Below are 27,922 nucleotides of genomic sequence, written 5' to 3'. Positions count from 1 at the left end.
GCAGCATCTTCCACGCGGCGCTGGGGGCTGGTCACTGGTTGCTGGTGAGCTCACCAGCAACTCGTGTAGCGACGCTCCAGCGATCCCTGCCAGGTCAGGTTGCTGGTGGGATCGCTGGAGCGTCGCAGTGTGACATCTCACCAGCAACCTCCTAGCAACTTACCAGCGATCCCTATCGTTGTTGGGATCGCTGGTAAGTTGTTTAGTGTGACTGGACCTTAAGAGGGATGGACAATAGAGGTTGCGTTCCTGCCCCTGAAGACACACTGCTCTACACTTGGCATAGTTGGCAGGATCAAATCTTGCCAACTGAAGATGTGAGCGTTGCAGGGAAGTCACGGGCTACGTTGAAGATGCCAACTACAGTGAGGTCAAACATGGTGCTAAGCATCAACTCTAAAATGGCGGAGGCTGGTGCCTGTTGTGGGCGGCAGTGGAGCTGAAGGGATAAAAAAAAAATCTGGCCCCTCGAGAAGTTATACCCATCAACAGAAGTGCCACGCCTGGAGATGCCAGCCCACGATGACCTTCATTTTCATAGTATAATCATAGTATTCACGTCTCTTGACATATTAGAAAATACACTTACCCATATATCTAAAAATTTCTCCTGATTTTAAAGGTTAGTTGTTGCTTAAATGTATTATTCTATAGAAGATGAATTGAATGCAAGCAAGTCAATACATGCATAGGGGGAGGGGATCACTCTGCAGGTTTTTCACCCTCAAAAGTATACAGATACGTGTTTATGGCCAAGTATGGCCCTTGGGCCGAAACTGCCATTTCAAGTTGTCGTACCATGTAACAGATCACCCATTAAGCAATGCCCTCGCCCATAATGGGCTTAAGATTGTTATTTAGAATTCAATAGTCGCCTAACAGGTGACTCCCCTGCTTGACAATAGGAATAACATCAAGACCTGGTATGTTGCTAGCCCTTGGGCGCATAGATTATTTGCATCCATACCTTTCAACATTGTGGGACAAGCTTGTCTTGATTCATACTTAGAATGAATGAAGCGTCCCCTTAGGGACTGTCCTAAGAGATGGATGATTGTTGTTTTTTTTTTGTCATCAAGATGTTAATGTCCGTTTTGCTTTTGGGAGAATGAAAATTAAGACTAACTGTTTTAGCCGCGAGGTTCCTAGGGTGGAGCAGCCTTTATTTTAAGCTGCTCCAAGTATTTCAAGGTATGTTACTGTATTGATGCAGAGTTGTTAACTTTTGCATTGCCATGTTGACCAGTTGGTTGTTTAGGACCACTGAGTCGATAATCATTCCAACCCTTCTTAGGTGGAATGATCTTTACTAATGAAAAGACTTTTTGATCCATAAATTCTTCAAAAAATGTCCGGTTGGTTCATAATTGGAGGTTAAGATGCCATTTTGGTATTACCGCTTTCCTGTCTCTCCCATGGACAAAAGAAGTCCTCGTTTGACCTTTCATAGAGTATCACTGTAAACGTATGATGGATTGCTGGTGCTTATTCTCTAGGGGTGATCTTATATATTAAAGTGACCCTCCACTCTGGCACTGAAATGTGACTATATATTTCTTATAAATAGTCACCCTACCTGGAGCCCTCAGGTTGTCTCCAGCTGCCTCCACCACTCAGCTTTGGCTTTCTGTTCCTTCTGCCTTCAAGATGGCCTACTCCGTGGTATGGTGAGCACCTTTTCCCTGACTTTCCGATGCTGTAGGCATGGAGCGGAATGGTTTAGGCTGGAGTCACACGAGCATATGTTCTCTCATGCAAGGGAATAGGATCCATATGGAAATTACATTAGGCTCAAACTCTGATCAGAGAGTAAGCAGAGTGTCATTTACTGTGATCTGATTCACTCACATGAGAGAATTGTATCACAGGTGAGGAGAAGATGGAGGACTTTATTTTTCCATCTTCTCCATTGTCTGTCTCGGCATATATCTGGTTGAATATTCGAATGCAGTCCGATGTTTTGAACGCACCAATAAACTTGAATTGGTGTGCACCCTTTGAAGTACTCTGCCACCCATAGCATGCTGTGATATTTTTTTTTCTCTCATGGCGACTGGGCATGAGAAAACAATTGTTGGTCAGCACTGCCTCACAGTATAAAATAGGAGTAAGTGCTATCCAATTAAACATTGGATAACCCTCGTCTATGTTAAAAGCTCATGTGAGTAAGCCCTTAGACTTTCTGATGTTCCATCTCGGAAGCAGAGGAATAAAAAGCCAAACTGAGTGGAAAAAACTGTTTTAGGCAAATAAACGATATCAATACTGTGTTGTTACTTTTGTGCCCCAGAGTAGAGGGTCACTTTAAATTTTTTTCCTCCTGTGTAACCAATAGTCATGCATGTTTGGCATCTTCAAAAGTTCAATCATGTTGAAGTCCCAACAAGTGCTATCCTTCTTTATCCTTGTTAGTCAGTGAAAAGCTGGGTAGCTCCAACTATTAGCCTAATATGTAGGGTCACATTGACATTGGTTGGCTGTCGATCTTTTGAGAAGGTCCTACACCACCATGAACTATGGTGACCATCCAACTTTTATTCATGTATTGCTGACAACTGTGCTATCCTTCTTTCCCCTCAATCAGTGAAGAGCTAGGTAGCTATCCTCCTGTACCTGTCTGTGTCTTGTATTGTTTATGATTATTGTACTTGACCCTATTATGTACACCCCTTTCACATGTAAAGCGCCATGGAATTGATGGAGCTATAATAATAAAAAATAATAATAATAATAATAGCTCCAATTATTAGCCTAATATGTAGGATCGCATTGACATTGGTTGGCCATCGATATTAGGAGAAGCATGGTGAACATCTAACTTTATACATGTGTTGCCCACAACTGCTCCACTCTTCAGTCAAACTTTGTCTAGAGTTTCTCATTCCATATGCCAAACGTACACCACCATTTTGTAGATAACTAGTTTTAGTGGAGACCATCGGCTGGTGTTGGGACATGTATAACCATTGCAGTGCTCCCTGGGAAAAATATATGTAAATTAGCTCTCCTCCGGGAAAAATCTGGCCCTCTAGTGCCACCCATTGGTGATGGCTATCCTACAAGTCCATGTGCATCCCTTTGATGAGACTTGCATTATTAAGTAGATTGTCCTACTGAACTTTTGCATGACGTTAAAATATCAGGTGGCATTTCCCCATTTGTTTTTTTTTTTGTTGTTTTTTTTTCTACTTTTTTTTTTTTTTTTTAATGTTTTGATTTCGGTTGGCATTGTGTAGCGGCTACTTGTGTTTTGACCCCCGGTTCTTTGAGTTTGTTTCTTGTATCAGTCGTCTACTCATTCTCTTTGTATGTTTCCTTGCACTGGTTGTTCTCTCTTCCTCTCTTTTGAATATGAAGCCTGAAGAAGGGAGGGGAAGTTTGGATGAGGAGGGGGTGGGGGGTGTAGTTCTGATGTGGAACAAGCCAGCTGGCATCTTTTCAGACTAGCAGCCGGGCATGGTGCCAGGGCCCATAGCCAATACCACCTCCCGCTCTCACTTTCTTTAACTCTGCGTGTTTCTGTCTCTCTGTGACTGAACTAATTTGGGAGGAATCGGGGTGTGGCGAGAAGATGGCCTTGCCCTTAACCATTTGATGGCAATTATTCACATGTGATATTGTACCAAGTTTGGAATTGACTATGTTAGTTATGAAAGGGTTGATACTATATAGTGTGGCGTGTGCGTGCGGGAGGGTCGATTTTTGGAGGGATGTGATGTGTTTCCAGTTTCCAAACTCAAGGACTCGAAGTGTTTTGAAGACGCGGCATCACTCATTTTTCACTTTGGTCAAGTGATTTTATTGGTGCCACAAGCTGAAATCTACAGCAGACTTGGGTAGTCTGCGGCTTCCAAACCGTTGTGGAACTACAAGACTCAGCACACTGTTCCACAGCAAGCATGAAATGTTTGTCTGGTCCTAATTTAGTCTGTAGACCGCAAGCGCTGGCCGAAAATCTGTTGAAGGCAAACATTAAAGAACCTAAAATACATAGGGGCCGGAGAATCAATCTCTGAGTGACGGAAAACTGGCGCAAATATGTAATTTGAGGATAAATGAGGCAAAGGCTGCGAGCTACAGAATCTGCTCCAAATAACTCAACTATAGGGCATTTCGTCTGTTTTTTCTTTTTCTATAACCGTGAGCCATGTGACCATATATATCATTTTGCACATAGTATGTTTGGTAGTTCTTCATTTAATGTACATAACCTATAATATTGTCCCATAAACTGAGATGGTTCTGGCCAGACCAAGTCTACTAATCCTGATCCGTTGGCACCTTAGTATCTCCTCACCAACCAAACTCATTGTGTGCCAACCTTTTTTAATAATTTTATCTGAATGTCCAAAATTTTTAGTGCCATGTTTTGGTTTTCTGTATTTCTTGAGTTAATGGCAAGAAAAACCCCCCAAGAACTCTCCTTGGGTCCTTGGCACCTGCGCACTGTACACTGGTGGCACTGGAGTGCTGTGCCCATGTTGGTCCGCTGCGTCATAACCTGCCAAGTAATTAAGAACATAACATTTTTATTTGCTAAGGTTGAGTGATTTGTTTTTGGGCTTTATATCCTGAAGCAGTTCCCTACTCCCACATCTTTCACACACCCTTCCCCAGCTCGTAGAGCAATACAACAGCGCTAACATCTGCTGCTTATCCCTTCTCAGCAAGAGCTTCCTGCACCCAGCCTTCCTCGCCACCAAGGGCTGCACAAGATTGGCAAAGATTGCTTTTTTTTTTTTAACCCCGTCTAGTTCTTGTGCCAGCTGTATGATTAAAGGGCAGCGTTAAAGAACCTCTTTCACAATCTCCTATGCACGTGCCAGATTAGTGCTGCGGCATGAAGAGTGTGGCTACCAGTTTCCTGTTTGCCACCGTCACTCATTTTTAATACAATGTTCATTTTATTTTTACACTTTTGCTGACTTTAGACATATTTTTATCTTTTTGATTTCCAGGACTTGTTCTCAGGGGCCTTTACGAGCAGGCGGAGTTTATATAGTGAAAGTACGGCGCTGCTTTATCGGCATTTGCTGTTTTTCCGTCGTCCTGATCCTTGGCTTCCATGTTGATAATGAGTCTCCAACATATCAAATGCCACCAGATGTGCCTTAAATGGTCTAGATGGGATCTTGCCTTATTAATACTTAAGAGGCAATGGTTTTCCTTGAGATCTGTGTGTAGTAGAAAAATCTTCGGTTTTGTTCATACATTCAGTATTCGGTGAGTTTTCTATGTCAGTATTTGTAGGACAAAATTGGGAGTGGGTGAAAAATGCAAAAATGGTGCCCGTGTTTCTATTATACTTATCCTCTGGTTGCTCCACTCCTGGTTTTGATTTACAAATACTGAGGTAAAAATCTTCTCAAAAACTCGAGTGCACATGGCCTTAAGCTCCCCTCCCAACTATACACAATTAGATAGCTGTCAGCCAAACAATGTTTCAGGTGGCAGCCATCTTGGACGAGCGCTCTTATATTCTTTGAGAGAGCAACTATCAGACATCAGTGAAACCAAAGGGATCGCTAGTCCAAAATCAGACATGCCCGATCTTATCTCCTCCCGGCCATCCATCATTTCTCCGGGGCCTCCATACATATTAAACTCAAGACCAAACCTGTCGATATCCGTGTGTTTGGCTAATGTTGGCCTATTACAGACTGTGCTCCCTCAGAACAAATATGTGAATTAGCTCTTCTCCCGAAAAGAAAAATATCTAGGGCCACTGGTAGCTACCCTGCAAGTCAATATCTGACCTATTAAAAAGCCTTGAAATCATTAACCATGGACACCTATCTGTAGACAGGTGTTTCAGAGTCCTCGTTTCTTATTGTTGGTTGGGTATGATGCTTTTGATGCTCTGGAGAAGTATTGGTTCTCCTCGAAGAGGTCAAGTTATCCAATCATAGCATGTCAGTTTTTAGTACTCGAGAGGTTCTGGTTCTTCTTGTGGAGGTTCAACTATTGTAGGGAGTCTTAGCCTGGGTACACATATCCGGCTTTTCGCCGGTTTGATGGATGCGGCGCACACCAGTACAGTATGATACAGTGCAGTGGCAGCGCCGCAACTTCTGGGTCACATGCTCCGGTCATATGACAGCATGTGACCAGCGCTTGTTGCGCTGCCAGTGTACTGTATAAACTGTACTGGAGTGCGCCCCATCCGTCAAACTGGCGAAAAGCTGGATATGTGTGCCCGGCCTTACTGGCAGTGCATCATGGAAACAAAATATGCAAAATGGCTTTACTCCAGCAGGAAGAAAACTTTAGTGTCACCTATAGTTGAACTAATTTGCTCAATCTCCTATGAGTTAGGATAGTACTCCCTATTGGCGTGGGTATGGCCCCTGCTGCCAATAGAGAAATGAGCTGAGCTTGTATGGGGTATGGACCTCAAATGTTGATTTAAGATTCAACTTTAACTGTGTGGAACAGGTGCATAGTAGTTAGTAGTGAACAAATCTAAATTATTCTTTTCATCACTACAGCAAAACATGGGTTAATTGGTTACCAGATGCAACAGATGCAAGTAGGATCGGGTGTGTCTAAACCAATGGGGAGTGAAGAGTGGGCAGATGTTAATGAGCCCATGAACAGATGTTATTGACATACAGCCTGTTCTCTCTGATAACTAATCCATGGTTCGGTCATCTGTGACCGGGTTGGGTCCTGGCCCCTTCTTACAGCCTGTTTTCTCCAATAACTAATCTATGGTTCGGTCATCTGTAACAGGGTTGGGTACTGACCTACTTTCAAAGTATATAAAGCTGTGTTTAACACATGGGTGGGTTGTAAAAAAATAAAAAAACTATTCTTCATTCTAAATATTACCAGAAACTATTTTTTTTTTTAAATTATTCTTATCTATTTTGTTTAAAGTCCACATTTTTGAATAATTTTAAGACCTTTTTTTTATACTTTTTTTTATATTTGAAAAAAAAAAAAAATCTACAACCTAACTGCATATAACTGATTTTAAGAATATATAATTTACAATTTTTTTTGTGCTTTTGAGTGAATAAGTTTCAAATTTACAAAAAATAAAAACCCTTTAATTTCATGTTCGTGTCCCAAACTAAGGCATGCACTTTTTGGCAGCTAAGGTGTCCAAGAGGCAAAGTGAGTCTGTGCCAACTCTCCGTACGACTTCCCAGTCACCTGGTATGTATATTTATAAACCAAGAATGCTTTAGCGGCACTCCACACCCCCTCTCCCTCCGCCTACTCCTCTTGGGATCTCCTGTAGGGTTGGGTGTCAAGGAAATACCTGGCGTTACCTTTAATGTAGCTGCCAAAACAGCCGGCAGTTTTTCAAGGGCTTGCTTTGTATTCTTCAGCCATAACTGTGCTGCGTAAGTTGTAGAACATCCCTCCCTTGCAAAAGTCTTAAGATTAACAGTCTCTTTGCTGGATTTAAAAAAAAAAAAAAGAAAAAAAAAAAAAAAGTTAATAGAACAAATTTCAATTTTTACTTTTTTTTTTTTTATCTATCAGTGAGGGTTTAGCACAGTTGGAACAGATGTGGGTAAACTGTTCCCTTCCAGCTGTTCCTCTGCAACTGTCAGGATGGGTGCAGTGTTGTACAACAGTTAAGCAACCGCAGGTTGGGGGGGGAGACACACACGTGCAAATCAACCTTTAAAGCAAGTGTTCAGTTGTTAGACTGTTTTGGGGGGGTTTTATGACCTTTTTGAAAAATTTGAGTAAAAGAAAAATTTTACATATTTTTTTTAATATATATTATTAGAAATTTCCATCTTAAATTATAAATGTCTTGGTTTAGATTATTATTGACCTTTGTTTTTCTTAAATGTGAAAATGCCCACAAAAAAAATTGTGTGTATGTATTAAGTATTTGTGTCTTATTTATTTATATTTGTGTGTGTGTGTGTGTAATAATATATATATATATATATATATATATATATATATATATATATATATATATATATATATATATATATATATATATATATATATATATATATATATATATATATATATATATATATATATATATATATATATATATATATATATATATATATATATATATATATATATATATATACATATATATATGTATGTGTGTGTATAATATATTACATGCGCACACATGCATACATACGCGCACACACACACACACTAATATAGTGTGTGTATATACAGTATATATTTTCGTGTATGTATGTGTGTGTATATGCACACATTATATACACACGTCTACATATATTATATATACATACACACATGCATTATTTACACACACATACTATATATATATATATATATATATATATATATATATATATATATATATATATATATATATATATATATATATATATATATAGTGTGTGTATATATATATATATGTGTGTGTGTGTATATAATGCATGTGTGTATGTAACTTGTGTGTGTGTGTGTGTATATATATATAATATGTAGACGTATGTGTGTGTGTATATATATAATATATATTATAATATATATTAATAAAAATGTATTCCGATTTTATATTGTTCACGGTGATTGATTACTATTATTTCATACAATATTATATTGGTAACATGAATCCTTTTTTTTTTTCTTTTCATAATTTTTTTAAAAGAGGGATTGTACTGACAGAACACTTGATATTGCCGTCATCTGCCGACCCCACTCCATAAAGTACTTTGCTGGTAGATGCTACTGGTGCCATAAAAAGAGAGAAAAAAAAATCACCTTTTTGTGTTTTCTAAACCTCATATTAACTCATCACCACATTGTTACAGTCGTCCTCCTTCCATCTTTCATGTCTCTCCGGTTCCCCTCCTCCCCCTCGTGTCTTCAGGCATTGGCAATAAAAAAAAAATGTAATTAAACTTGCAAATGGAATTCCTACAATATTCCGAGGTCAACCCTTTCCTCGCTGCATTGGCACGGAGATGACACGCGTTTCAGGGCTCTGGAAACATACTTCTAAACATTGTCACACAGACCTTGTTGGAAATCAAAACAAAGTGTCGTGAATTAATCTAGACGGGCCGGGAAATCAGCCGCCTGCCCTGCACCCTTTAAGGAGACACTGGATCTCCTTCATCGATCCCTCAATTATGTGTGTGTGTGTATGCATGTGTGTATGCATGTGTGTATGCATGTGTGTATGCGTGTGTATGCGTGTGTGTGTGTGTGTGTGTGTATGTATGTATATATGTGTATGTGTATGTGTGTGTGTATATATATATATATATATATATATATATATATATATATATATATATATATATATATATATATATATATATATATATATATATAATGTGTCTGTATGTATGTATGTATGTATGTATGTATATATATATGTATGTATATATATATATATATATATATTATATTATATTAACAAGTCCTTACTTTACACTTTTTTTTTTTCCCCCCAGCAAATCCAAAACAAAAAAATTGCTCAACATAAAAGTAACTTTCCCTAGTCTAACAATCCAAGTAGCCGCTAAGGTTGAAGTCTCCTTACTAATTAATAAGGTGGAGGGTATTCCCACCAATGTGCAGCGGGATGGGTATTTTTGTAGATGGGGCACAGCAAATAAGCCTTGGTGCAGTAGTAATGCCACCATTTGGGCTACAGGTGGCAGAATACCACTGTGAACCATGTGCTCTCATGTTGCAGCCTTTTCTGCCATCCTTACTTGTTGGCATATTCTTATTAATTTACTATTTTTATATTTTTTTTATTTTATTTTTTTTTTGCTCCGTCAGCTGCAGCTCGTCTTTTCTGCTGTACTCCATCCTCCCTAGCCCGTTTATCTCATAACTGGCGCAATACACAAAGACTTGTTGTCTGTATCTGTCCTTGAATGAAGCCATTTCAGGCCCTGGCGTAGGCTCCAGGCTTCAAAGCAGGCTGCACATTTTGTACCCGGGCATCGCTGCCCCTTCGCCCTGGGAATTCCTTAAGCACAGCTGCACGGAACTTCATTCTGTGGGGCTCAGAATTGCCAGCTCTGTTCCTAAGGTTGGGGGCCGAGATGCAACTTTTTTTTTACAAGGGGGCAGCTGTTATGATTCACAGCACTGAAAGTACTCTCTTCAATAGTCAATAGGCTTCCTAAGCTCAAAGAAGCCTTATCTCCTGCTGAGGGAGCTGTCTGCTTAACTGCGTTACCGACTGGACATGTCTTTCCAGATGTAAGCTCATATGGCCTTGCTATATCATAAGTCTTTCCATGTGTCAGGAAGACGAAGCATGATCGGAATTCATCAAGTGGTACCATTAAAGATCTCAGTTCACACCAACTGTAAATTTATAGGGTCTATTGATCCCGGGGAATGGATTTGTTGGACAGATCAAGCAAACTTGTGTTAAGATATGCACAGATTAAAGATAGAAAGAGCATCTGCTATGGCATTTATCATCCTGCTTTTATATATAGCGCCACCACGGTCCCCGGTGCCTTACAACTTGTTTCTGAATATAGGCATTCTCCCAAGTTCCTTAGGAGATTGGCAAGATCTGTAGGAACTTGGGATGGAAATGTTCTACTTTTGACATATAGGGTTTTATTTTTTTACTTCCTAACTGGTAGACTGCACCATGTGGTGGTTAGGGTGGGCTTATCCAATAGCTGGAGTTGGCCATCATCCACGAATGCACCAAATACTGTGAGTAAGGAGGTTGGGGTGAAATTTGATCTCAATGTTTTTAGTTTTCTGTGGTTTAACTAGTGACCATGCTATGGACACATTAGATTCCTTTGGGGTTTGTTAAACAAAAAAATAGGAGAGCACTTCTTCGTGTATCTCAATTTTGACAGAGCGTAGGCTGCAGGTGAGTTCCAATCATCTGTGGAGGTTGTGGTGACAGGCAGATCACTAGACAAGGCGATATCGCAGGATTCCCTAGAAACTTCCCGGCGAGGACTAGGTAGAACACCTGTCTTGACACCGTAGTCTCCACTGGCTGACCAAAGACTCGTATTCACGGTCGCCGGGTGGATTGGTAGTCGCAAGTCAATGTCTGAGGATACCAAAGAAGCTCGATGGCGAGAATCAAGCAGACTGCTTGTCTTGGAGTTTCTTTGGAGGTTTTTTTGTGCGTGGTCCCAATTCTTTAGAAGACCTGTCTAGAGCTTTTACCCTTCATACCTACAAAAAGGGAAAACCAGGATAAGCCTAAAGCCCCCACCTCCTCTCCCTTATACATATGTTAATGAATGGCCAAAATGGTTGATTTTGACCACAATTCTAGATCGTCAACTATTTGGCTCAAACAAATTATGTATATTTTTCAATGCCTGATCACCGAATTATTGTTACCAGACTTCATCCACAGCGGAAAAAAAATCTATCACGGCCGAAACGACCCGAGATGTTTTATTATATATAGCCAAACATTTATTATGTCTCACTGATATATGTATATTAGGGATTTTAAGGAAGACACTTCAATGTCTCCAAGGAATGGGGGAGAAGGACGTTAAAAAAACAAACCCAAGTCGTGAAAAAGTCGGTCTAGACGATTTTGCTTTTTACCAAAATAAATGTTCAGCTCACCACATACACAACTCCATGATGGAATGATAGAACCACAAGCGGTGCTTGGGAGAAAAAAAATCCAGGTATTAATAATATTAATATAATATGGAATTAATAATATTATTATTGCTCCATTTATTCCATGGCTTTTTACAAGTGAAAGAGGGTATATGTACAACAATCATTAACAATACAAAACAGACTGGTATAGGAGGAGAGAGGACCCTGCCCGCGAGGGCTCACAGTCTACAGGGAATGGGTGATGGTACAATAGGTGAGGACAGAGCTGGTTGCGTAGTGGTGTATTGGACTGAGGGCTATTGTAGGTTGTAGGCTTGGTGGAAGAGATGGGTCTTCAGGTTCCTTTTGAAGCTTTCCACGGTAGGGGAGAGTCTGATATGCTGAGGTACAGCGTTCCAGAGTATGGAATCAGATAAGTACACAGAGGACTCGCAGTGTTGGACTACTTACATGGGGTAAGTAGCCCAGCACTCAAACTCCAGAAATGGTATAGTAAAAAAACATACAACTTTATTTAATACCTATTCAGGTAAAAACACCCACACGAATAAAAACAGGACATCTGGGCCAAGAAAACCTCTAACGTTGCCTTCTGTGTTCCGAACCAGTGTGTCTGAATGGTTCTTAGTCGTGGTATTGAATCGTTCAAACAGATCTGTTCGAAATGCATCGACCAATGTTAGTTGTTTTTTTTCTTTTTTCTTTTTTTTGCCAGGATGTCCTGTTTTTTAATTGTGTGGATGTTTTACCTTAATTTGGATTCAATGAAGTTATATATATATATATTATTATTATTATTTTTTTTTTTACTATACCATTTTTGGAGTTTTAAGTGTCAATTACCTAGTTCTTGTTTTCCTTGAAACAATGTTTGTTTTTTCTTTTACTTTTTTCCACTACAGACTGTCTCTTTGCCATTTTTTGACATAAGGCTGCCTAGTAATGATAAGCGAGTTTCAAAATACTCAGATTCATGATACTCGTAGCGAGTACTGTCTAATACTCGCGTATTCGTTCCGAATAGTGCGCAATACAAGTCAATGGGGGGAATACTCGCAATGTAACGAGTAAACCGAATGCCGTATTCTTTGCTACTCGCACGAATAGTACGTCATTCGGGTTACTCACAACTTTGCGAGGTTTTTCCCCATTGACTTGCCTTGCACACTATTCGGAATTCATACGCGAGTATTAGACAGTATTTGTTACGAATATCGCGAATCCAAGTATTTTGAAACTTGCTCATCATTACTGCCTAGACTTTACTCTCCACCTCGGCTGCCAACTGTTTAGAAATTACAGGACTGTCCATAAAAATAGGTGTCCATAAAAAAAATGTATAGTATGTTGAAGTAAAAAAAAAAAATGTATACAGATTTTGACTGTAATTCTCATCATTTTTACAGTTCACAGTGAATAGAGCTGATATATACTGTATATGTATATCAGAAGTAAGGGCTATAGACATGTCACTTATAATGATTTATTACGGTTTTCCAATGTGTCTGTACAAAACATTGTCAGAGATTTTTTGATAAGCCTTCCAGAAAAAAAAAGTCAAGTTGGTAATCCATAGCTACAAAACCAAGGTGGACAGGACCATTTTGAGTGTGTCACCACTCTGTCTCCAAAGCATAAAGCTGGGGTCAGACTAAACGACAGCGACAACGACGTCGCTGTTATGTCACCATTTTCTGTGACGTAGCAGCGACCTTTGTAAGTCGCTATTATGATCGCTTCTTAGCTGTCAAACAGCAGCCGAAGTGTGTCGCCCGGGGACCAGGGGGTACTCAGATCCGGGCCACGGGGTCACTTCTGTGGGTATCACGGTGGCGTGACCCGGTCTGTGATCCCAGGCTCCACAGTAAAAGGGGGTTTGGTAAGGGAGATTGTCCGTGACGCCACCCACGGTTGTGGTGATTGTGGACACCACCGCTGTGATGAAGGTGCGGGACTCCCGGGAACGGTGTTGGGATACAGCTTAGGATGTTAACCCCTCCGTGGGTAGGGGCAGTTGGTCCCGGGGCCCGTTCGGGGATAAGCAAGGAGCAGGGCGCAGTGCTGCTGTGCGGTGCCTGAGGGCACGGGCGTACTCACAAGTATTTCACACAGAGTCTCTGGTAACTAGGAATTGCCGGTGTCCGCAGCCTTCGGTACGGGGGTGTTAGTGTCCCACACACGGTGCAGCAGCTCCTGTTGTTCTTTCCCTGCAGCCAGGTGCCTCTCTCTCCACTCTCTTCCTCTTTCTCCTCAGCCGGGAATGGGGAATCCACTCCCCTGCAGTGATCCGGGTCACCCTAGGTACCGGTGGGCCACTACCCTGCCCCGGCTACCTCTGGCCCCTTCCTCACTCACAGCCTGTCCCGGCCCTTTCGGAGCACGCTTCACTATCAGCCTGGGAGCTACAACTCTAGACTCCGCTTCTGCCTGTCTCTCCACACACTCTGCTCCAGCCCCTCCCCTCTGCTCTGCTTTTCTCTTACCCTGGGGGATGTGGTTTGTCCTGCTGCATCGGTGTGGGATCAGGTTACCAAGGAGGATTAACTTTCTGTGACAACCTGGCTTTGCCAGGGCGTCACAGAAGCAGCGATCATAACAACAGTACTGCAACATGTGCAGAGAGCAGGGAGCCGCGCACACTGAGCGCTGGCTCCCTGCTCTCCTAGCTACAGTACACATCGGGTTAATTACACGGTGTACTGCAGCTACATGTGCAGAGAGCAGGAGCCGGCACTGGCACCGTGAGAGCGGCGGAGGCTGGTAACGAAGGTAAATATCGAGTAACCATCTTGGTTGCCCGATGTTTACCTTGGTTACAGCTTACCGCAGCTGCCAGATGCCGGCTCCTGCTCTCTGCTCGCTTCATGTCGTCGCTCTCTCGCTGTCACACACAGCAATGTGTGCGTCACAGCGGGAGAGCGACGACCAAAAAATGAAGCTGGACATTCAGCAACGAGCGGCGACCTCACAGCAGGGGCCAGCTCGTTGCTGGATGTCACACACTGCGACAGCGACGGGACGTCGCTGCAACGTCACAGAAAATGGTGACGTAGCAGCGACGTCATTGTCGTTGTCGCTGTGTGTGACACCACCTTAAGAGAGTTGGCCAATGATTTGATTTTGGTTTGGTAATGATTAACTGGAGGCTGCCATGTTGTTAACCTACTTGATAGCATCTTTTTGGCTTGTCTACAGAACAAGGTATCCCAGCTTATTTTGCCCTCGTCATTGTGCAGAGGATTAATATTTACGGTCTACAAACAAGAAAGCAGTCTTATCCAGGGTTCCCCTATCCCGGTTTAAACTGTTTTTTGTTTTTTTAATCTTTACCAGATTTATTTATTCTGGATTCTATTTATCAGATGGGCTAAGAAAATGCTCCTTGGAGTTGGAGTATGCAAATTAGTTCATCTCCAGGATGAGAAAAACTGTGTATTGTCATCTATTTTGGGCGGCTATTCCGTAGTTAATGTCATACCCTTTTAATGAGGATTGCAAAATGACTAAGGGTCTTCTCCAAAAGATGTCCCTCTGTGCTCTGCTCTGTACTGATGAGAGGCAAGAATCCTAAAACAGCCCTTTTTTTTTTTTTTTTTTTACATTGATGAGGGGCAAAAACCTTGAAACAGCTGTTTATGTGCCGCCCCAGCAGCGGTCGAACCGCTCGGATCCGGGGGTGATTACTCGTGGCTTGAGGGTCTTTGGACCCGTGGGCTTGGGGCCACTCTTAACCCCTTCAGCCCCCGGGCACTTTCCGTTTTTGCGTTTTTGTTTTTTGCTCCCCTTCTTCTGAGAGGCGTAATATTTTTATTTTTCCATCAATCTTGCCATATGAGGGCTTGTTTTTTGCGGGACGAGTTGTACTTTTTGTACTTTTAAATGAAACCATAAGTTTTACCATATGGTGTACTGGAAAACAACAAAAAAATTCCAAGTGTGGAAAAATTGCAAAAAAAGGGTGATCGTACAATAGTTTTTGGGATATTTTATTCACTGTGTTCACTATATGGTAAAACTGAGGTATCTATGTGATGCCTCAGGTCGGTGCGAGTTTGTAGACACCAAACATGTATAGGTTTACTTGTATCTAAGGGGTTAAAAAAAATTCACAAGTTTGTCCAATAAAAGGGGCGCACGTTTTGCGCCATTTTCCGAAACACGTAGCGTTCTTATTTTTAAGGATCTATGGCTCAGTGATGGCTTATTTTTTGCGTCTCGAGCTGACGTTTATAATGGTACCATTTTTGCGCAGATGCTACGTTTTGATCGCCTGTTATTGCATTTTGCGTAAAACTTGCGGCGACCAAAAAACGTAATTTTGGCGTTTGGAATTTTTTTGCGACTACGCCGTTTACCAATCAGATTAATTGATTTTATATTTTGATAGATCGGGCATTTCTGAACGCGGCGATACCAAATATGTGTATATTTATTTATTTTTTAACCCTTTAATTTTCAATGGGGGGAAAGGGGGGTGATTTGAACTTTTAGGTTTTTTGTTTTTTTTTTACATTTTTTTTTATTTTACTAGTCCCCCTAGGGGGCTATAGCGATCAGCAATCCGATTGCTGATCGCTATCTGCTGATCACAGCTATACCGCTGTAATCAGCAGATTCAATCACTTTGGTTTTCCCTCTGCTCTCGGCCGAGGGAAAATGAAAGTGAAACATCGTAGCAGCAGGCGTCATCACATGACCCTGTGCTACGATGGCAACCACCGATAGTCACGTGATAACACACGTGAATTCCGGTGGGGGCGGCGGTGAGTAACAAACATGGCCGCGCGCATTTAAATCTTGCTGCCAGACTTTGGCAGCAAGATTTAAGGGGTTAATGGCCGCGGGTGGAAGCGATTCCACCCGCGGCTAGCAGGCACACATGTCAGCTGTTGAAAACAGCTGATATGTGTGCCGATCCACGCCGCCTGCCCGCGGCAGGGGGCGGGGCTTAACGGGACACGATCCTGGACGGATAGATCCGTCCAGGGTCGTGAAGGGGTTAAATGTAAAAGGGGGGTTATTTACAGGGGAGATAAAGTTTGTGACGCCCCCCGTGGTGTGCGGTAACAGGGACTACCGCCGCTGCCTGTGGGTGTGGGAGTACCCGGGGTGATGTAATGGGGGCAGCCAGATGATGTTGCCCTCCACGGGTAGGGAAGGCTCTGGGACTCTGGATAGGGGTGTTGCAAGGGAGCGCAGACTCGCTGAGGGCAGGAGGAATGCAGGTACTCACTCAGATACGAAAGCAGACGCTGACAACGTGGTAAACTAAGTCTCTGGGTGCCGCTGCCCTCTTGGGGGAGCTCGTCCGGGTATCAGTCCCCTGCAGCACTGCCTGATGGTCCGGAACCTGCCTCCGTGCACAAATTTTAGTAGCGTCCAAGTGGCCCGTAAGCTTGAAGCTGTCCGGGCCCCGCTCCCCACTTTTTGTAGTGGAGGAGCTGTGCTCTCAGGAGCTCACGCTTGGGATTTCAGTGGGCTGCTTTGGTTGGAAAGCCCTATCCCCCTCATTGCGCTTGTGCCCCCGATCTCTGAGCTTCGTGGGTACAGTCCATAAAGGCCCTATCCTCCACAGGTTAATTGCCGGGTTGCTTGAAGCTTCTCCCTGACCTAGGGTCCAGTACCCTGTCGTGCTTTCGGTCCCAGACTGGCTATTGTACTTGCAGCTGACTGTCCTCCAAGACTAGTCCAGGCACCCAGTCCCAATATCCCGCGACCGGGTCTCCGACTCCTCCGGGCCCAGACCACCGTCTACAACCCAACCGTTAACTTCCCAGGGAGCCACACTCTCCCCCTAGCTCCTCACTGCTCGAGGGCTACTCTAGAACTGACTTGTCACCTCCCACTAGTCTGCCTGACCCCTAGCTGGGCGGCCCTATTCCAGCTTAGCAGCCCACTGGTGCGTCTGACAGGGTGTGGTGTGAGGTGTGATTGGGATTTTTGGATGCTTAAGGAGGCAGTACTGTAAGTTAAAAGCCCAGAACCAAGAGGGGTTGAGTCCTGCACTAAGGGATACTTTACACTCTGCAACATCGTTAGCGATTGCTAGCAATGTCGCGTGCGATAGCACCCGCTCCGTCGTTCTTGCGATATGTGGTGATCGCTGCCGTAGCGAACCATAGCATTACAGCAGCGTCACACGCACATACCTGTGCTGCGACGTCACTATAACCGCTGAACAATCCCTCCTTCAAGGGGGAGCTGCGTTCGGCGTCACCGCGACGTCACTAAGCAGCCGTCCAATAGAAGTGGAGGGGCAGAGATGAGCGGGACGTAACATCCCACCCACCTCCTTCCTTCCGCATTGCCGGTGGGCACAGGTAAGTAGATGTTTGTCGCTCCTGCTGAATCACACTTAGCGATGGCTACAGGAACGACAAACAACATTGTACCTGCAGCAGCAACGATATTAAGGAAATGAACTGTGTTTCACGTTTTTGCGCTCGTTGATCATCGCTCATTGGTGTCACACGCTGCGATGTCGCTACCGGCGCCGGATGTGCGTCACTAACGTCGTGACCCCGACGATATATCGGTAGCGATGTCGCAGCGTGTAAAGTATCCCTAAGAGTAAAGAGCGTGCAGTCCTCTGTGACGCCCTGACTAGTCCAGGGGCGTCACATTTACATTTGAATTGATTTTATTAGTAGGCTAGCTACTAGAGTTGATGTGAAGTGATTACTGCACCCGATCCATCAACCAGCTCCATAATTTGTGGCCGCTGGAGCCTGAGCACTGCCTCTTACGTGATGACATCCGCGGCTCTTCTTTTGATTAGCCAGCCTAATCCGATGTCACATGTGCGGCACCTAATGAATACACCATGCCAGTACGGCTAGTTAATAGGATAGTTTCAGATGCTGTCAGGTATGAGGCAGTACTCAGAGCTCCCGTCCAGTGACCACAAATTATAATTATTGACATGCCAATGGATCGGATCCTGCAAATCGATTTGCGCCAACTCTAGTAGGACTACTAGGACACTTGAGATTCTTCTTCTTCTCATGGAAAGCTAGGTTACAGATCTGCATTTTGGTGATTTGGACCAGCCCAATATGGCTTTTCAATACCCTTTCTTCTCTGTACCTGTTCTAGGCATGTTTTTATTTGCTTTTCAACACCGCCTTGTGGCCCACTTTGTAGCCATTCATCTTCCATCTGAAGATTTGCTTCGTTACTTGCGGGCCAGGTCTACTACCTTGATGCATTAATGCAAACTGATGTAACATGAAATATGACATTTGCAGTAATGAACATTCTGCGGCACTGACACATAACTCTGATTCTTACCCCCAAGATACAAGTCCTATTCTTTGTTAGAACAGGTTCGAAAGATGTCACTGGGGGAGGAGAACAGATGTTCACCTATAATATTCTTCACTAACTCCATATGAAAGTGCTGGGAGGCGGTGGATGAGTCTAGGGGTCAGTGGAAGGTTACACGTGGGAACGGGGCATCTGTGGTAGAGGAATTTACTGACTGCTGTTTACTTAAATGAAAGCTAGTAAAAGTCTTTTAACAAGAGGCAATTAAAAGAGACAGCTGCAAGAATGTCAAAAGCTTGGAACTCTTCTTTCCCAGTCCTCCTCCGTAGACTGAAATCTTTCCACTGCAGGTCAAGGAAATTTGACTGTTTCATGGCAGGAAGGTACACGCTGCTGTCGACCAGAGACATTTTGGCTCAGAACATCTTGGCTCATTCTTAAAAGGGGTGGTCCAATTTGGGTTATTTATGGCAGTCTGCAGGATATGTCCTAAATGTCTGATGCCATCCCACCTTTAGGATCCACATCTATCTTAAGAACAGGTTCCGTCACCCGTCACACACCTTTGGGAAGGGAGAGGTGGCTGCGCATGCACAAATCGCAACCTTAACTTGTATATTAGTTCTGAAATTGCTGAGCTATCTCATCCGTGTACAGTTTATATGATCGTTTGCTTGGATGGTGACACCATATACAGAAAGAAAGGGGTCAATTTTTGGTAATTGAAAACTATTACCATGGTCACATACTCGCGTCATATAGATCGCCCCTGGATGGCTTCTCCCAGTGTTGCTACAGGTGATTGTCAGGTCTCTTCCATACCAAGAGATTTATCAATCACCTCTGGCTGGCATCAATTGAAAACGCTATCTAGGGGCGGTACTGGACTAGTCTGGCCTCCGGCTATGGTCACCTGCCAGATCTCCAAAATATATTTTCTCTGAAACATTGCAGTGTTCAGACAAAAATATACCTGCCTGCAATCGTTCAGTCAAGTTCTGAATCATGGTGTCCAAACCATCAGTCAAGTGACAGATCTCCTTTAATGTTTAGTCACCCCCTCCAAAAATTGAAACCCTACAACAAAAAATGATGTAAGTATCTTTTCTATATTAGAGTCCGGATGAGAAAACATGGCTTTTTTTTTAATTTTCATTTTTTTCTTATCTGTCGTTGTGTTCTCGGCTCTATTATTGTGAAGGAACCTCAGCTGCTATCCCATAGACCTACCTGTGGACAGGTGTGGCACTGTTAGTAACAAAGCAGTCATTTTCTTCTAATCCTGTGGAGCCTTTTTAAAAAGAGAAGATGGATATTTTTAATTTTGTTTGTCTGTGCTTCGTAGGCTTTTAAGTTTAAAGATCTTGGGACCTAAGACTAAAACTAATCTCCCAGAAGTCATCAACTTCTAAGCTAATATATCTTAGGCCATGTTCCTAAGGGGCCCTTCAATCCAATTTTTCTATCTCGCTCTTGGACAAATATTCTAAAAAAGGAAATTAACGTATCGCTATGTTTATGGCACATGGGAAGAAACTGGAGAACCCTACGGAAACTTATACAGGCTACAGGAGAACGTACGAGCTCCATGAGGACATAGACCTCATCCAAGTCAAGAAGTCTATGACCTATGAGGTGACTGTCCTTACCACTGAGACATCTTATTCTCAAAACCATTCTTGACTTATAGTAGTGATTTTGGGGTTCTCTTGGCTCCCGGTTTCTGTACAGTGGTTCAGATTTGCAGCATAAATCATGTCTGACAAGAGATAAAGTTGGCTTATTGTGTGTGGTAATAAAGGCCGGAACGTGTTCTTGCTGTTTGCTGCAATTACTTGGTGAGTGAGGCTCACTGTGTGCAATAATAAGTGATCGAGAGTGGAAATTAAAGAATAGTGTCCCAGTGGGGAGGCTGGATATGCAAAATTTTTGCTGATTGAGCCCATCTTGAGCTAAATCGTATACCTGAATTATCGGGTTAACCCTCAATGTAAACCACTCTTGAGTCTCAGATGAAGCACTCCTTAAATGTTTTTTCCACCTTTTTATATATCTACAGTTGAATACTTTCTGGGTAGGGGTCTATGTGTGCATGTTGCATTGCATAAATTTGGAAAAAAAAATATTTTTTTTAGTCTTGGATGTTGACACTAGTTTTGTCTATAGTGGAGACCACATCCAAGCTTGCCTCTCCACACAAAGATGAAGACCTACCAAGACTAGAGGAACAATATTCACCCTCCTCCCTCTGCTGGATGGGAAGTGACAACTACTATGGAGAATTTTTCTTAAGACAGAGTTGTGGTTGTCAATTTTTCTCTCTTCCCCCGACTCCACCGAGCATAATAGGTGGAGAGGAATCATCCTCCATTTATTGCATCAGTTGTTGTGTAATGCCGGGGCCATATATCATTGGTTTCCTGCAGAAGATAACCCTTCAAACAGACAGTTGACGTCTCGAGGGCAATGCAGGATAACACCGGAACAATGGCCGCATACGCTAGGAGATTATGATATGCTATCTTTTTTGGGCAAAGGTCTAAAGAAGGAATGTGCCGATTATCATGGTATAGTCAGTAATCAGAAGTAATTAGTCACTCTGTACATTGTGTATTATTATTTTCTTTATTCCCAGAAAATGTGCCACTCGGAACCAGGCACCATGCCTGCTATTGCTGCGCTGCCCAATCCATTTCAATGGATATGCAATACCCCATGGACTGGAGAAGGGCTGTTTTTGGGAACCAGTAACGAACTGTTGGTGTAACAATTGTACATTAAAAAAATGTTTGTAGTGGTCAATGCCAGGCAGCAGCTGGCCAAGGCTTTTCTATTTCATGTGGTAATTGGTTACACCATGCTTCCAACCATATTCAATTCTCGCCTGTGGCTCAACTAATGGGTCGGTCAACTGGTTCTGGTTAATGTTTAGTGTCTTGGCAACTTTAGCTGTACTAATCTTTCTAGTGAATGCTATGACCTGTAAAAAAGATCCAGTATCTACAAATGTTGGCTTTGTGTGTTAAATAATAATTTGTAGAAGTAAATCAGTGGAAAGGTATAGGGAGACAGCTCACCAGTGTTAGTAGCACCTGGAACGAATGAAGAGAGTCCGCACAGAGCCGCCCAGGTCCAGGCGCGCAAAGGCAGAAATGGTTAAGATATGATCTTCAGCAAAAAAAATCTTCGGAATAAAACGTCCAGTTTATTAACAAATCTTTAAAAAGTACATGAAGGCAATCCGATACATACTAATTCGTGAAAATCCAATGAGATTCGGCTTAGCGCCTTAGTTTGGTGCCATGACTTGGGCCTTGCGCCGAACGTTGGTTTACACGCCTTAGTATGTATGGGATTGTTGTCATGTACTTTTTTCAGATTTGTTAATAAATTGAATGTTTTATTTGGACTTTTGTTTTCGCTGGAGACAATTTCTTAACTATTTATCATATTGCCCCCTTTCCATTTTATTTAGTTTGTGTTTCTCTTTATATAAATTATATTTTAAGATCTTCCCTGTTTCTACAAATATTCGGTCTCAGAAGATCAGCCATGTCCTGGCCTCCTCCTCTTCTCCTCTTGTATTTAGCTATAAGACAACTTACTGCAGCAGGAGCCTCCCCCCTTTTTACCCTGTGTGCAGTTAAAAGAAAAAGATCATGAAGCCACCTACTTGCTATACCCCAACTCCACAGCCTGAAATGAAGCAGATAAGCTAGAAATTATACCTGGATGATTTATATTAGTCTGTTTCAGAAAGTTCCTTCTTATCAACAAGTGTTGCGGTGAGTGCTCAATTCCCAATAATCGCCCAGTGTAAACTGGCTTCCAGTCACCTGACGAATAATAAAAACTTATTGGATGAATTTGTGTTTTTGGGTAGACCAAATAATCTTCACTCTCTGCAGCACATCGTCCAGTGTAAACAGTGTGTAAACAGGACGTGCTGCCGAGAGCGGTTGTAGCCTGTGCGTACAGTATAATGTGTGTATCTTAATCTACAAATGATAAACCTGAGATAATCTTCCTTTAAGAGACAGTAAATGTTTAGACAGCTACTTACGTAATCTCTTTGAATTAGTGGGTGACTAATCATTTCTCCCTTGGTGACCTGGTGCACAGACAGTGACAATCAGTAGTAACACATTTCTGTGCTTTTAATACCTGTAATATTGTGTTTTTCAGGTTATCCTCGTTTTTCCACTTTTCTACCCATGAGCCACTTGGATCACGGAAACGGCAATGTTCTGTATGGACAACATCGCTTCTATGAGTCCCAAAAAGGTAATGGTTGTAATAAGCATAGAAATAGTGCCCCTAGTGGTCATGCAAATTATGCAGCTTGCCTTTTTTGTTATTTCTTGATTTTATTTTATTTTTTTCTTCTTCTATGACCTTACAGAACAGTTCCTTCCGTTTTCCTTTTATGGGTCTCCAAACTCCTGTATGTTTTACCCTACCCCCAATTATTTAGCCCCTGTTACTGTAACAATCCTGTTTACGGTACATTGCCTTGTGTGAATGTTCATTATTCTTCCTCCTCCCTATAATTCATTTATGGTCGTTCCGTCATCCTTAAGAGGTGTGAAATGAATAATACAAAAGCTTAAGTTGTGGTTTAGATCCATCAGTATGTATGATGTCATTGTGCCTGAGCTCAGGGCTAATTTGGAATGGAAAAAAACATGTTTATGGCATAAAAGTTCCTTTGTGCCTCTTATGAGTTGGATGTTGAGAGAGATATATATATATATATATATATATATAAGTCCAACAATGTAGACCAGCTCACTCCTGTGAATCACCTGGATCCTCAGCTCACCTGGTTAACTCCGTTGTGCCCGGATCAGGACGTAGGAGTCCATCCATACAAATGTGAACAACAACAAGTCCTATCTGCGCTATTTTCCTGCGACAATGCTGTTCTGAATTGCTTGGACCATTATATTTTAATGAATTTATGAATAAAAAGGAATTTTTTTTTAACAGCATCCTGGATTGCTCACGTTATTGCTGGATTCTGCCTTGTTGTTGTGTGTATATATATATATATATATATATATATATATATATATATATATATATATATATATATATATATATATAAAATAAAGATAAATATAGATATTACAATACACAAAAAAAACACCACTCTCCTCCATGGGTTGTATGTGATATTGCAGCCCTTCCCTTTTTATTTTATAAATCTGTGCTGCAATACCAGCCATGGCCACTACACAAGAGTGGCACTATATCTAAGGAAAAACAAAATCAGAAAAATAGTTTTTTGTTCACCTAATAGTAGACAGCTATGAACAAGTGTTAATTAGAATGTAACTTTTTCATATCATTGAGCCGATCGCATGGATGTTTACATTACGTACTCTAAAGATGTCCCTCACATGTACACAGATCTCCATGTATACTTGTCCCAAGTGGGAATATTGGAGTAAACACAAGCCATCCCCAGGAGAACGTAAATGCGCCATAAAATGGCATAATAATGAATAAATAAAAATTAAAAATATGCATGTGTGTGTGTCTATATATACACATATATATTACCCACACACCTATACATACATGTACACGTGCTGTTAGTGTGTGTATGTATGTATGTATGTATGTATATATATATATATATAATATATATATATATATATATATCTATATGTATGTATGTATATGTATATTTATATGTATATATATATATATGTATGTGTATATATATACATATACATACACATATACATTATGTGTGTGTGTGTGTATGTATATGTATATATATATGTGTATATATACATATATATATATATATATGTGTGTGTGTGTATATATATATATATATATATATATATATATATATATATATATATATATATATATATATATATATATATATATATATATATATATATATATATATATATATATATATATGTATATATATATGTGTGTATATATATATATATATATATATATATATATTACATACATACTGTGTGTATGAGATATATATATATATATATATATTTCTCCTACACACAGTATATGTATGAAATATATATATATATATATAATCTATATCTATATATATATCTATATATAATGAGATATATGTATTTATACAGTCTTGTATATAGTCATATTTGTTGATATACAGCATGTGTGGGTGAGATTGTGTTTATGTATATCTCTATATCTGTGTCTGTGTGTGTGTGTGTGTGTGTGTGTGCATATATATATATATATATATATATATATATATATATATATATATATATATATATATATATATATATTATAGTTATAAGTTATAAGTTATAAGTTATAAGTTGTAAGTTATATATAACTTTTATTTATATCTATGTAATATACAGTACATACCAAACGTTTGGACACACCTACTCATTCAAAGAGTTTCCTTTTATTTTCATGACTCTGAAAATTGTAGATTTACATTGAAGGCATCAACACTATGAATTAACACATGTGGAATGAAATACTTAACAAAAAAGTGGGAAACAACTAAAAATAGGTCTTATTTTCTAGGTTCTTCACCTTCTGCTTTGATTACTGCTTTGCACACACTTGGCATTCTCTTGATTAGCTTCAAGAGGTAGTCACCGGAAATGGTTTTAATTTCACAGGTGTGCCCTGTCAGGTTTAATAAGTGGGATTTCTTGCCCTATAAATGGGGTTGGGACCATCAGTTGTGTTGTGCAGATGTCTGGTGGATACACAGCTGATAGTCCTACTGAATAGACTGTTAGCTGCTTTTTTCTTGCCATAATACAAATTCTATGTAAAGAAAAACAAATGGCCATCATTACTTTAAGAAATGAAGGTCACTCAGTCCGAAAAATTTGGGAAAACTTTGAAAGTGTCCCCAAGTGCAGTGACAAAAACCATCAAACGCTACAAAGAAACTGGCTCAAATGAGGACCGCCTCAGGAAAGGAAGACAAAGAGTCACCTCTGCTGCGGAGGATAAGTTTATCCAAGTCACCAGCCTCAGAAATCGCCGGTTAACAGCAGCTCAGATTAGAGACCAGGTCAATGCCACACAGAGTTCTAGCAGCAGACACATCTCTAGAGCAACTGTTAAGAGGAGACTTTGTGCAGCAGGCCTTCATGGTAAAATAGCTGCTAGGAAACCACTGCTAAGTACAGGCAACAAGTAGAAGAGACTTGTTTGGGCTAAAGAACACCAGGAATGGACACTACACCAGTGGAAATCTTTGCTTTGGTCTGATGAGCCCAAATTGGAGATCTTTGGATCCAACCACCGTGTTTTTGTGCGACGCAGAAAAGGTGAACGCATGGACTCTACATGCCTGGTTCCCACCGTGAAGCATGGAGGAGGTGGTGTGATGGTGTGGGGGTGCTTTACTGGTGACACTGTTGGGGATTTATTAAAAATTGAAGGCATACTGAACCCGCATGGCTATCGCAGCATCTTGCAGCGGCATGCTATTCCATCCGGTTTGCGTTTAGTTGGACTATCATTTATTTTTCAACAGGACAATGACCCCAAACACACCTCCAGGCTGTGTAAGGGCTATTTGACTAAAAAGGAGAGTGATGGGGTGCTACGCCAGATGACCTGGTCTCCACAGTCACCAGATCTGAACCCAATCGAGATGGTTTGGGGTGAGCTGGACCGCAGAAGGCAGGCAAAAGGGCCAACAAGTGCTAAGCATCTCTGGGAACTTCTTGAAGATTGTTGGAAGACCATTTCCGATGACTACCTCTAGAAGCTCATCATGAGAATGCCAAGAGTGTGCAAAGCAGTAATCAAAGTAAAAGGTGGCTACTTTGAAGAACCTAGAATATAAGACCTATTTCAAGCTGTTTCAAATTTTTTTTTTTAAGTATTTCATTCCACTCCACATGTGTTAATTCATAGTTTGATGCCTTCAATGTGAATCTACAATTTTCAGAGTCCTGAAAAGGACTCTTTGGTCTGTAGTGTGTGTGTGTGTGTGTGTGTGTGTGTGTGTGTGTGTGTGTGTGTGTAATATATTTTTATTATGTACCTTGTGGTCTCATCACCAGCCATTAGTTGATAAATTTAATTACTACTTATGCAACCTTTCCTGGTTGACCAGTACCTCCATTAAAAAACCCTTTAAAAAAAAAAAAAAGAATTAAAATGAGATTAATATAAAATTGAGAAATAATAAAAATAGTGATGACATTAATAAGGACAAAATTAAGAAAAGATAATACAAAAAACCCTTGACAAACCTTTTTCTGATCCCTTCTGTGCTCTGTAGAAGCTTATGCCATCCGCCTGCCTGCTGCCATGCTGTGCATAGGTTTTGCTCCCCCGTTTGGCAGTAGACTGGCAGGCATGCACAAATTCAGCATTCCCACAAGCCTTCACGCTCTGATTTTTTTTTCCCTTTCCTTTGCAAAGTTATAACTAAGCTGAAATAACAGGACTGGACTTGAATTTTTTATGACCTGCGTTTACTTAACCTTCTCAACGTTCTGTATTACTTGCCGCATGAAATTCCTCCGGTAATCCCCTACTAATCTGTCCTTCGTTGCATTTTTGAAGCTGAAGAGCCAGCAGGAATAGCAAGTGGCGGTCTGGTGACAATATTAAGATTAGGAGGCAAAAAAAGAAATAAAGATGGGGGGTAGGTATAGCAGACAGGGATAATTTTTATCTTCCGGTATAGTCTGTGGCCACCGGGATCAAAAATAAGGCTAGTCAAGACCTGCTAGAGAGAAAAAACATGCATGTGCCGCTGGCAGGTAAGTGGCCTCAATCTGCTCGAAAAGCCTTGACTAATTAGAGGTGGGCAAATCGGTAAAAATTTCTTTAGCCGAAGGTTTAATTTCCTATTGCTTAACCAGTAATCCCTAGTATAAGGCTGAAATGAAGATGTTTTATAGAACCATATAGTTTTCTTTTTGGCTCTGGAATAGGAAATTTGTACAACTTTCTTGTTTAAATCAGATTTTTGAGGGTATTTTTGTCACTATGTTAAAGTCAATATTGTATTTTTTTTTTTTTTTTTTTACCCTGGGTACTAAGTCAAATACTAGAATCATACTTCCTGTTTATTGTATTTGTGTAGTGTTAGACTTAG

The 27,922-nt window shown here is 41.2% G+C and overlaps 1 protein-coding gene across 5 annotated transcripts in view; it reads left to right on the top strand.

Moving 5' to 3' along the window:
* BAHCC1 (BAH domain and coiled-coil containing 1) overlaps positions 1 to 27,922 on the top strand; it is a 152,939-nt gene that overhangs the window by 79,017 nt on the left and 46,000 nt on the right. For all 5 annotated transcript variants that reach the window (XM_075350703.1, XM_075350702.1, XM_075350705.1 and 2 more), the window contains one exon: positions 23,005 to 23,103. In XM_075350703.1, coding sequence (XP_075206818.1) covers positions 23,005 to 23,103 — 99 coding nt within the window. The remainder of the gene's footprint in view (positions 1 to 23,004; positions 23,104 to 27,922) is intronic.

The sequence above is a fragment of the Anomaloglossus baeobatrachus genome, chromosome 5, assembly GCF_048569485.1.
Source record: "Anomaloglossus baeobatrachus isolate aAnoBae1 chromosome 5, aAnoBae1.hap1, whole genome shotgun sequence".
Taxonomy (NCBI): Eukaryota; Metazoa; Chordata; class Amphibia; order Anura; family Aromobatidae; genus Anomaloglossus; species Anomaloglossus baeobatrachus.
Note: the sequence above shows the minus strand (reverse complement) of the source record. Positions and strands in the feature narration are given on the sequence as shown.